Here is an 11,034-nt window from a genome sequence, read left to right as displayed (position 1 = left end):
CTATTTATATAGCACTAAATTTGTAAAGGTCATTTCAGTCTTGTTAAACATCTGAGATAAGAGTAAGAGATAATAAATTGCCTCTTTTTATTTTCTTTATTTCTGAATATCTGTAACCTTAAGCCTCCTAGGTACTCATACCACATATTAACAGCAGTGATTACACAACCCTAGACAAAATTTCAGCAAGATGCAGTTCCTCCAGAATCATTTGTTACCTTTCACTAACCAATATTAAGACTCAGCATTTCAGTGTTTAAAATATGAAATTGAAGAATACCTGCAAGTCCCAAATGCAGCTGAACACAACTGCTTAACAAGAAGCACCTGCATGGATTAAATCTGAGACATTTATTTTCCACTATATTTCATAGCAATGCATTTCCTGAAAGATGGGTGGGATGTTCAAGTATGACTGAGACACTAAAGAGTCAGAATGCTATGAAGGTGCCTCTCCAAATACAATTTTAATGTTTGTCATGAATAGTGTTAAGGTAAAGCTCAGGTGGAAAAGCAAATTAAGAAGTGCTGGGTATTGCTGGGACTAACTGACAGTTTCTTTGCAGACAACTACAATTTATTCTACCATAGTAAGATATATATTGCTAGACAAATACTTTAAACAAGAGCTTATTTATTCACAATTCAGATAAATTTTTTGAGACACAAAAGAAATACAAATGACAATAAACTGGAAAAAATAAGTGACAACATGAGTTTGCATCCAGTACTCTATACATTTTAAAATGGTACCCAAACACTGCAGATGTGGAACTTCAATCAATCCCAAATGATAAACTCCTATTACTATTCCCTTTGAAAGCAAACTGGGAATGGGAAAGTCACTTGCTTCTTTACCTATGATCACATGAACAAAGTAGCATTCAGCTTCTGTATCAAGCAGTAATTCAGTGATGTGTTTTTCGAAGTAGCAACTCGTTTCACCTTGTCCGAGCTTTGTTTAGAACAGTCAATATCAGCGTTCCTTGATGCAACTTTGAAATTCTCACATTCAAAATAAAGAGGTCAGAGCAATGTTACACTTGCAGCCTGTAAGTATCCTTGAAGAAATTTCAAAGCTTCTGCATTCAGGCTAGTACTCAGCATCGAGGGAACCTTTAAACACAAGATAGAGTGGCACTATTAATATGCATCTAAATTACAGTAGTTTAAAATACCAGCATGCAGGCTTGCAGGCAAATGCTTTAACATTTTAGTTTCTCCAAATCCTAAAACGTTAATTGACTTGTGTGCATCTCAGCGTATACTTTCATATTATAGCTTCGTTTTGCAGTCAGCACTTAAGCTATTGCCTGCATCTACACACTTTGGTACCGTTGCTGCAAACACTGCGCAGAGCTAGCACAGCCTGAATCTGCTTCTAGTCAATAAGGACCAAGGGCACTTGTAAAACTCCCTAGTTCCTCAAACCACGGGGCCGGGGGCAGTACAATGCTGCCAGGACTGAGGGAAGTTAACTTTGGGTGCAAGGAAAGGGAAAAAGATGGAATCATGTATGTGGTTATCCAGTTAGTCCAACCAGCATGAAGCTAGGTGGAAAGTTATGAACGCATCTCTTCACCTTCTACCTGGTGAGTTGGTGCTTGGAGCAATGCCACAGCCAAGTAACCATCTAGTTGCTGACTAGAGTTTGACAAATTAAGCCATATCAGAACCAGATAATCTGAAAGTGAGGCACGCTTTAGAAATCGCTCTTGCAGAAGACTGGCACCCCAGTCCTCAACACATCTACAAAATCAGCACAACTGATTTCAACAGAGTGCGATTTATGAGCACGTTCATTCAAGATAGCAGTCCAAAAAGGAATCTTCCGATTTTGGCACACTGCATTTTCTAGGATAAGAGAACAGACTCAGGAGAGAGAAACGATTCCCCACATTCATATCACCACACACACTAGATTACAACCACGCAATCTTACCCTGCCTGGACACGCAGTTGATAACTTGTGAAGGGACTGTGCAAGATGGATTTTAGGATTGTTCACAATTTGGCCCACTGGATCGTGTTCTTTTTTCCCAGCAAAGGCAAGCTGGGAGAATGCCGTTTGGTACCCTGGCGTGTCTTCTATATCAATGAAGTGTTCTTCGTCAGGAAGGGTATCATCTTCAGGCAACTCAAAGAGACCAATGAGGGCCTGAAGAAGGGGTGTCCTATGGAGAAAACCTTTTATTTAATGGACTTATTCGTTGCTCGCTGCAAAAGAATCTAAGCAACTTACAAAAATTAAAATCTTAAAGGCGTAGCACAAAAACAATATGTTACAACAAACCATTTCAAACCACCGCAGAAAACAGCCAATTTTCAGCAGCAGAATATTCCTTAGACAGAGGACTACCTGGATCTAGTTATCAGTGCCAGAGCATAGTTATCAGCGCCAGAGCAGAAACTGGCAATGGAACAGCACAAGCATTCAGAAAAACTGGAAAAAGCCTGTCCATACTCTGGCTGTTCTTCTATTTTGGATGGTGTCCAAGGAAAACAATGTACTTGCTCTTGTTTCCATTATGCTCCATACATTTATTTGTTTTCCTTATAATTCATATTTCCTCTACAATATAACCACTGCCTTGGTATAAATGCCCCTGGAACTGTTCCTGCCAAATTTAGGATATTGTTATAATTTGGCTATTATTGGGAGAATATTGGAAAACTAATAGCAACTTATTTGGAACGGTTCCTGCTGGGAACACTTCCTATTGACAGCTGCACTCCAGCCCACCTTCTGCTCACACAAGCATTCAAGCTCTAGTCACTCCTGCTCCTGACTTGGCAATGTGGATTTTATTATTATTTGTCTTAATCTAGAACAGGAGAACTTCTATCATATTAATACTTTTGCTCCCTGACTGAGGTGCATGGGAAAACCACTTTCAAAAGAGGAATATACAACCAAACCTATTGCTTCTCAAGTGCGAGGTGGGGACAGTGAATGGTGGATGCAAAACAAGCAGAGGGCTTAACTGCTGGGGTCTTTTCCACTGATACTGACTAGAAGCCCATATTAACAACACATAATGTGGTAACATATTCTGGTTGCATATCATTAGTAAACTTCATTACATTTAACTGTGCTAAATTGCACATACTCCCTGACCTCACACACACAAACACATACTGCAAGATTTGTATCCTGAAAACACTGTCCCTAAACTGGTCCCCTAAATTCTTTTAGACACAGCAAGATTGAATTCTCACCCCCAAGCTGGAACTCTTATCCTCTTATTCCTAACAGCACAGCATATTTTGGCCAGCACATTTTAAAATCTTTTTTGAAATAGGAATGGAAGCAATAGAGGGAGGAAGAGACCAACAGAGAGATTCCTTCCTTTGGCAAATATCTCTGTTGCAACTGTTTAAGCAAAAACTAGCATTTCCCTGGGTAAGATAGAAATCTTTTTTTTTAAAGAGAGGAATTTCTTTTTCATCCTTAGAAGTTCTACCTTTCAATAATAAACTTTATCAAAGAAGTAATTGCACTTACCACAGCTTTGTGTATTCTGTGTCCATCATAGGAGGGCATTCTGTGAGTATTTTTGTGATACCAACGGCACAGATTTTCTTTTCTACTTGCCCAGATACTTTCTGTATTTCTGGTATTATGATTTTCTCTAAAACCATTCCAAACATCCTGTTAAGTGCCAAAAGAAACCCATTTAATCTTGCAGTATCCACCTAATGCATTTATTGGGTCAAGTACAGATATTTAGAGAGGCTGAGGTCCATTGACTCAGAAATCTGAACACAAATCAGGCAGACCACTGAGCATTACCAAGGAAATGGTGTGTTACGAGTTCCTGGCTTAATCAGTATACCATGAGAGAAGAGAATTAAGAGGGCTCAACATTTCTGACTGAACAGTGACAGAGAAAAGGGGCCAAATCCAAAAAGTACCAAATTATGGTACTTCCTTTGCCATCTTGAATTAAAGCTGAAAGTGCAAACAAAGAATCTTTATTTGCAGCCAAAGTAGTTATGTTGTTGTTGCTACCATTACTGTTACTATTATCATTAATTAAATTTGTATGCCACCCTATACCCGTAGATCTAAGGACAGTTCACAGCATAAACAACTTTTCAAAAGGGTGATTGCTCCTGATTCTTCCTCTACAGTTTGCCACCTTGAATTAAAGCACATAACTGTCAGGCCCTTATTGCAAGATGACACCAACTTAATTATGAAGTCTAGCCACTTGTGAGGGGATAAATTGGTTTTGCTGCCCTAGGCTTCGCTGGGAGGAAGGGTGGGATATGAATTTAATAAACAAACAAACAAATAATACTTTTTCATATTCACTTCCAGCTCCGATGCCTTCTTCCTGGGAAACAGAATGATACCTGAAAATACAGCTATCAGTAAAGCCTGGTGCAGTCAGTGTGGTGTAGTGGCTGCAGAACTGGATTAGACCCCCTGGAATACCAGTGTTCAAATCCCCATTTGGCTTGGCCATGAGGCTCACTGGGTGGCCTTGGGCCAATCACCCCCTCCCAACCTAACCTACTTCACAGGGTTGTTGTGGGAATAAAATGAGGAGCAGGATAACTGAGATGAAAGGTGGGATAGAAATGTAATAGTAAGAAATAGAAAGAAAATGTGGGTTGTTTTTTTTTTAAAAAAAGATACTAACTTTGGCTGTATACTGTCAAATATTTCTTGAAGTGCTATTGCTCCGTATCTTACACAATACAAGTTGATAAAGACTAAGAAACCTATTAAAAGAAGAAGAATGAATCAGAAGCTGTAAATGAGCACGTATAACAATATTAGTATGTGTCTCTCTCTTCTATAAAATCACAGTGAATAAGCATCTGTATCTTTCCTGCTATCTGTCGACAAAACTTCTTTGCTGGTTTCACAGGGTCTCTAGGACCCACCTGGCAAAGCTGTTATGCAGAGGGACAAACTCCATCACAAATCCCCACCAACCCAGCTCTTATATACTAGTTAGGCACAAAGTTCAAGCTTCAATGAATATTCCTCTCTTTGCTTCCAAATCCTGTTACTCTGACCTTTACAGTGGTACCTTTGGTGACGAATGGGATCCGTTCCGGAGGCCCGGATGTATCCCGAAAATTTCGTAACCAGAGGAGCTTCTGTGCACGGGTAAGCGGCAAACCCACTTCTGGGTTTGCCACGGCTGTAACCTAAACGTTACGCAACACAAGGTACCACTGTATTGCCATCTTTGAAATCAAATCAAACGACAAGTGATGATTGTTCTGATCCAAAGCATACCAAGCCCCTCAGTGCAGAGTTCTTCCCCAAATCTATCAGCCATAAAACAAATAGCTTACTTTTGATAAATTTTGTTGTTTTGGAATTCTGAAGTCTTTGGAATAACAGGATGAAAATTTGTTTCCTGTACTGATCAATGGATTCACTAGAAAGACAAAAAGATGTTGAAACTGGTTAATCAATTCAGTAGGCCATTTGAGTGTACCATTTCTTAACTTTCTTTTGGCATATTTTGAGTACATGCGATGGGAGATCTACAATAATGAAAACAAACAGCAGCAAAATTACTTGAATTCGGTATGTTCATACTCACGGGGGCATATGTTCTATAATACTGTTGAGAAGGTAGAATCCTTGATGGTCATTAAGTTTAGAGGCAATAAGTTTCTGGAACACACCCAATAGTCCAGGCTGTAAATTAAGGAAAACACAAAGTTTTGCATCGGCCTCCATAGCCACAGCAGGCGCTGCAACCTTCCAACAGCTTGACCTCACCTCCAAAGGAGCACTTCTCTGTTGTCTCCCAAGACAGACAGATGCCAACAAATTATTAACAGTAAAATGATCTGGCAGCTACAAAATCTACTCAGAATGAAATTATGATGTAACTGACTACCAGAGCAGAACAGTCAATGAGTCTGGGAACTGATTTAACTCTGCCTAGTTAAACTTGCCTAGCAATGGGGTAAAAAACTGAGTTAAGAGTATTCAGGAATTTCAGATCATAGCTGGGTATTCAGCAGTGCTAGGATAGATTGAAGGCACCACTGAAAAGTATTGCTTTCATGGGAAAGAAGTATCTAGCTCATCTAATAATTTTATGGCTTATGTAAATAGCTTGGAAACAACAGGGAAAATATATAGTCATTCATTCTCTGTAAGTGACAAGTTCCTAGCATCAAGTGCAGATTAAAAATTTAAGTCCCACAGGATCAGACCTAACTAGTCCCACATTCTGTTCTCAGAGTGGCTACCCAGATCCCTATGGGAAGCCCATAAGAGGACATGAGCAAACCAGCACTCTCCAATAGACTGAAAGGGCTGCTTTTTGGGGTTGGCATCCTTATGAGAATTCTAAACGGAACCCCAACCAGTAATCTCTTCACTCTGCAAAAATATGAAGAGTCAGTAAATCTCCCAAAGAGAATGGAAGTGGCTCTGGTGGCTATAGAGGAGCCTCAGGTGGATCTCATTTCCTTCTCTGAATGAAAGCAGCATTTCCATTTCTGGAGGGGCAAATCTGAATCCATTCCAACATGAAAAGAAACTTGCTCAAGATAATACATTCAAAATGTGTTGTTTTCTACAATGAAGAATATGATAGCATCTTTGAATTCTGCCTTCTAGGAACGCAGTCTGGTGCAGACTTTTCCCTTAGCGATAGCCATTAAGAGTCTAATAAAGTTTTGTAACTTCACAAGCCAACTTGAATTAACAACTTGGATTTCCAGTGTGAGAAAAATATAATTCATTCTTCCTGATATCTACTAACAAAGGAGAGGGTCTCCAACCTCTTTTTTATGAAACACCAACACACACACTTTTAGAAATCAAGCAATGGAATCAGTGTATACATACAATTTTGTCAGCTGCGGCATTTGCTATTGTGCTGGCACCTCTCTCCAAGTAGGCCTGAAGGAGTCTCACCAAAGGGGGGATGTTTCCTGACCTCTCCCACAAGACTGGCTGAAGCAGATGTGGAAATAAGGCCATATACGACGATGGGATGTCAGTTTTATGCATTTCCAGAAGCAGAGACATCACTTGAAACACATATGGAATGAATTCTGTTGAAAGGGGAAGACAGTTTATAAGTGACAGGAGGGTGTATTCATGTGTGTAAATACTGATACCTCCAGTATAATCCAAAGGAGCATTTTGTGATTTTGAGCTGGTTGTGAACTCTTAGCCTAACCTACCTCCTCAGACAATGAGAAAACACCATTTATAGAACCCTGAGGTTATTGGGATAACGGTGGGCTAATAACATAAATAAATGAATATAGCCATACAAACTAAGATTTTTCTTCTTTTGGCTTACATAAAGATAAGAAGATATGGGTGATCATGTGTTTATCTGCCAAATATAAAAAGGTGTAAATAGGTATATTTTCAATTAGATAAATAAATAATGGCTACCTGAACTGCAGACACTGCTTATACCATATTTCAAAGAAGCCAGATAATGTTTTATTTTTACCTTGTACGTCATTCTGCAGAATCTCTGTGAACACCATAAACAAAGCATCTTCAAAGCTTCCAATAGCAGTGGGGTTTGCTTTGCAAGTTATCCTTATTGACAAGCAAATTGATTCAAACATGTAATGATTAAAGTGAGGCTTGCTTGGATTCTAAAAAGAAAAAGGGGAAAAAGAAGACGTGAACACCACAAAGTCACTGATAAGATTCTTACTTAAACTAAAAAGTAGGAAGTTGCTTTCAGTGCAACTATCATTACCTAAAACATGAGAATTCTAGTCACACCATAGGAAAGCAAACAGTTAACCTCTGACATGGGCCTCCTCCGATCTCCAATCAGGTCAAAATCTGAAAATGGCCATATTTAGCCTGTATCTGGCTAGAATCTCCTCTTGAATTCCCAAGGCCGCCTTAGATGAATATCAACTCGCTTCTGACTACCAAGTTACTTTTCACCGTATAGATTAAAAGTTACAAGAATTATAGGTGGACATACAACTATATATTAAGAAAAATCACATGACAAGCTTAAATGCTTCCATGCGAGTTCCAATCACAATTTTAACCATACCTTACTAGATCCTCATTTAACTTGCATGGGACTTACATGAAAACACAGTGAAAAAATATTTTGATGTTTATTAACAATTGATTTTATTCAGCAGACATGCTTTTCTTTACACAGTTGGGTTTTTTTGGCTATGCTTTTATATGTACATTTGTTCTGTAGTATTCAGTGGAATCTCCTGATGTGCTTCTACAAAAATTCAATGGAATTGTTTTAAAAAGCGGATACAGTGATATAAGTAAGAGAAAACCTAAGGTTAAAATAAAGTTGTATTCAATAGCTCTCGTCCATAAACATGAGCCCAGAGCAGTATTGTGTGCGCAGATCCACTGTGTGCCCAGTGGATCTTTGGATCATGGTAAGTACCTCCCCCCCCATACATAATTTGATTCCCTAACAAGGATTCAAGCAAGCTTTGTTTTTAAATTGGTGAGGAATTACGTCAACACAAGTGACAAAAAATGAACCTCTAAATCAGGTTGAGAAAAGGGGAACAGAAGAAAGCAATAGTAACTTCTTTTTTACCTTACTGACAGCAAGCAGTTTCTGTGTGAGTTGAGTGATGAGAGAAGGGATGTAGGGAATTATGGCTTCCTGAAGTAGGGAAAAGCTTCTCATGATAGCTGGAAATTCAGAGATTTATATTACTGAATGCAGAAACGACAGCAACAGTAAGCTTAACATTACCTTTTTTTTCTTGCATAAAAATACTAGGATGCATGCAAGATAAGAACTTCGTTCATTAAGTTTTATATAGGCACGTAGCACCGCATTCAAAAATACTAATGGGAGAGCCTCTAAGATAGGAAAAGTGGTTTAAATTTGAGGGTAACTTTTGGACTACTAAATGTAGCCTCTTACCTTTCATAATATACTCATTTTCTGATGACCCTGGAAGTGTCAGTGCTTTGAAAAGGTTTGTTAGCAGCATTTCTGTATATGGTGCCATCTCTGCAGCCGTAATCCTGTAGAGGAAAATAGTGTTTGATTATCGCCAATGTTTTTCCAATGACTCATCAAGATCCTCTACTTGATCTTACCAATCCTGAATGGACACCAGAGGGAATGCAAGAACATATGAAATCCTAGAGTATGACAGTGCAAGGGACAGAGAGATGGAGAAGGCCAACTCATTTTCAAGTGCCTCTGGAGCACAGTCAACTTGGAAATCAGCTAAAAACTCTGGTTTTAGAAAATGCAAGAACTAGCATAATAAATACACGTGTGTGGTTTTATCAATTTAGGATTCTCCATATACAGTGAGGGATATAGCCAGAGCGGCAAGAAATCAATGAATAGATGAGTGTAACATATTTATACCTGAACATAAACTTACAGTGTAGTGTTGTTAGCTCCTTTCATTGTAAATAACCTTTCAAGAGCATGGGCTGCGTAAGTATGAACTACAATGCTTTCTGCTTGAAGATGATTGATTAGGAGAGGAATAGACACCAATAGTTGTTCTTTGGGTACCTACAAAATAGACACATAGGTAAAAATGCTTTAGAAGCAAGTACCAAGCAGTTTTGGAAGAATTAGGTCAGAAACAATGGACGGAAACATTCCATCTGTTATTACAATCTTTTGGTCATTGCAACTGTTATATAAGCAGACCACTGTAACTTTCCTGCATGAGGTGTATATACATTGTGCAGCCATACCTGTATTAATTTTTTAAAAATTAAACCAAGGTCATGGGTCAAGTAAGAGTTCCTAGCCACAGCAATTCAATGTGGGTGGGGGAATCTGTGGGGGAAGAACTGCCAGCAGCAACTGCAGACACCGTGTGTGTTGGGTGTGGGGGAGGAAAAACAAGCACAGCAGCTCTAGAGACAGCAATTTCCCCCTCCCTTGCTGGGGAAGCAAGAGATCTTTGGAGCCTATGGACCCCAAGCCTCTCTTTCATGTGCCCCTAACATATCCCTTTTTACCTCCTCACTGCCAAATCACTGATAGTAGAGGGACAGCCTTGGAGGCTGCTGCAGCCACAACAAAGAGGTTTCCAGGAGGCCACAGAAACTGAGGCTCATGAAATCCTATGGTCCCCAGGATGCTGTCCCAAGGACCTTTGGAATGTTTTGCATATTAGAAGATTGCATAGCTGAAGATTTTAAAAGAAATCACACACACGAAAACAGGAGCACTTTCTGTACCTGTTCTAAGAAACATAAAGTATGAAATTAGAGAATCTTCCCCAAATCAATTATGATCTGTTCACTGGATTCCAGGGAAAGGGTTTTTTCATCTGTATACTGTAACTTTTTCAGAATTGGAGGTTTTAAAATGGGGGTTGGGGCACCCTAAAATAGTTTATGTTATTTTACAGAAGTATTGATACCACATTGTGAAATAATTAGTATAGTTCTAGGTACACCATTTACAGTATTTTGCCCACAAAAAAAGAGTCTATCAAACAACTTCAGCTGGATGTTAAGAACTCTGAATGATGATACAACTTACTTGGTTCCTGAAAATCATGATGTACTTGATACCATCAGCCTTAAGAACGGGAAACTCATTCACTGCCAAAAAGTTAATACTAGTTACTTAAGCGGTTACCATATAGACAAAATTAAATATATAATAGAAGTTCAAAGTCCCTCAAATTTCACAGCATATTCCCACAATTTATCAACAGAATAAAGATTCCCACTGACAGTCTCAAGCTTAAGGAGAGACAAGATTGCAGAATAACACACACACAAAATGCTCTTCACTTGGCTCTCCTTTGTTCTGTCCCCACACCCATTACCCCACCCAACTTCAAAAAAATAACTCCAGCCATCCTCAATTTCTGGACCCACATTAAGAACACAGGAAGCAGTCTTCTACTATGTCAGAACACTGGTCCACTTTGACAAATATTGTCAACTCAAACAGTGGGGAACATAAGGTCCTGGCACTGTACACAAGCCACACTTCCTCCCCAACTTTTCGCTCTCCCCCTGGTTGGAATGTGCCCATGAACTCCGATAACGGCTCTTGCTTGCCTACACAGAGGACAGAGAGG

At 39.2% G+C, this 11,034-nt stretch overlaps 1 protein-coding gene across 2 annotated transcripts in view; it reads right to left on the bottom strand.

Moving 5' to 3' along the window:
* Positions 1-614: 614 nt before the first annotated feature.
* CSE1L (chromosome segregation 1 like) overlaps positions 615-11,034 on the bottom strand; it is a 29,167-nt gene continuing 18,747 nt past the window's right edge. For both annotated transcript variants that reach the window (XM_053394205.1, XM_053394206.1), the window contains exons 14-25: positions 10,485-10,546; positions 9,361-9,497; positions 8,886-8,989; positions 8,550-8,647; positions 7,458-7,608; positions 6,836-7,044; positions 5,571-5,668; positions 5,317-5,402; positions 4,650-4,731; positions 3,506-3,652; positions 1,943-2,174; positions 615-1,116 (exon numbers count right to left, since the gene is read on the bottom strand). In XM_053394205.1, coding sequence (XP_053250180.1) covers positions 1,027-1,116; positions 1,943-2,174; positions 3,506-3,652; positions 4,650-4,731; positions 5,317-5,402; positions 5,571-5,668; positions 6,836-7,044; positions 7,458-7,608; positions 8,550-8,647; positions 8,886-8,989; positions 9,361-9,497; positions 10,485-10,546 — 1,496 coding nt within the window. In that variant the 3' untranslated portion in view covers positions 615-1,026. The remainder of the gene's footprint in view (positions 1,117-1,942; positions 2,175-3,505; positions 3,653-4,649; positions 4,732-5,316; positions 5,403-5,570; positions 5,669-6,835; positions 7,045-7,457; positions 7,609-8,549; positions 8,648-8,885; positions 8,990-9,360; positions 9,498-10,484; positions 10,547-11,034) is intronic.

The sequence above is a fragment of the Podarcis raffonei genome, chromosome 6, assembly GCF_027172205.1.
Source record: "Podarcis raffonei isolate rPodRaf1 chromosome 6, rPodRaf1.pri, whole genome shotgun sequence".
Taxonomy (NCBI): Eukaryota; Metazoa; Chordata; class Lepidosauria; order Squamata; family Lacertidae; genus Podarcis; species Podarcis raffonei.
This window is presented reverse-complemented; position numbering and strand designations above follow the sequence as displayed.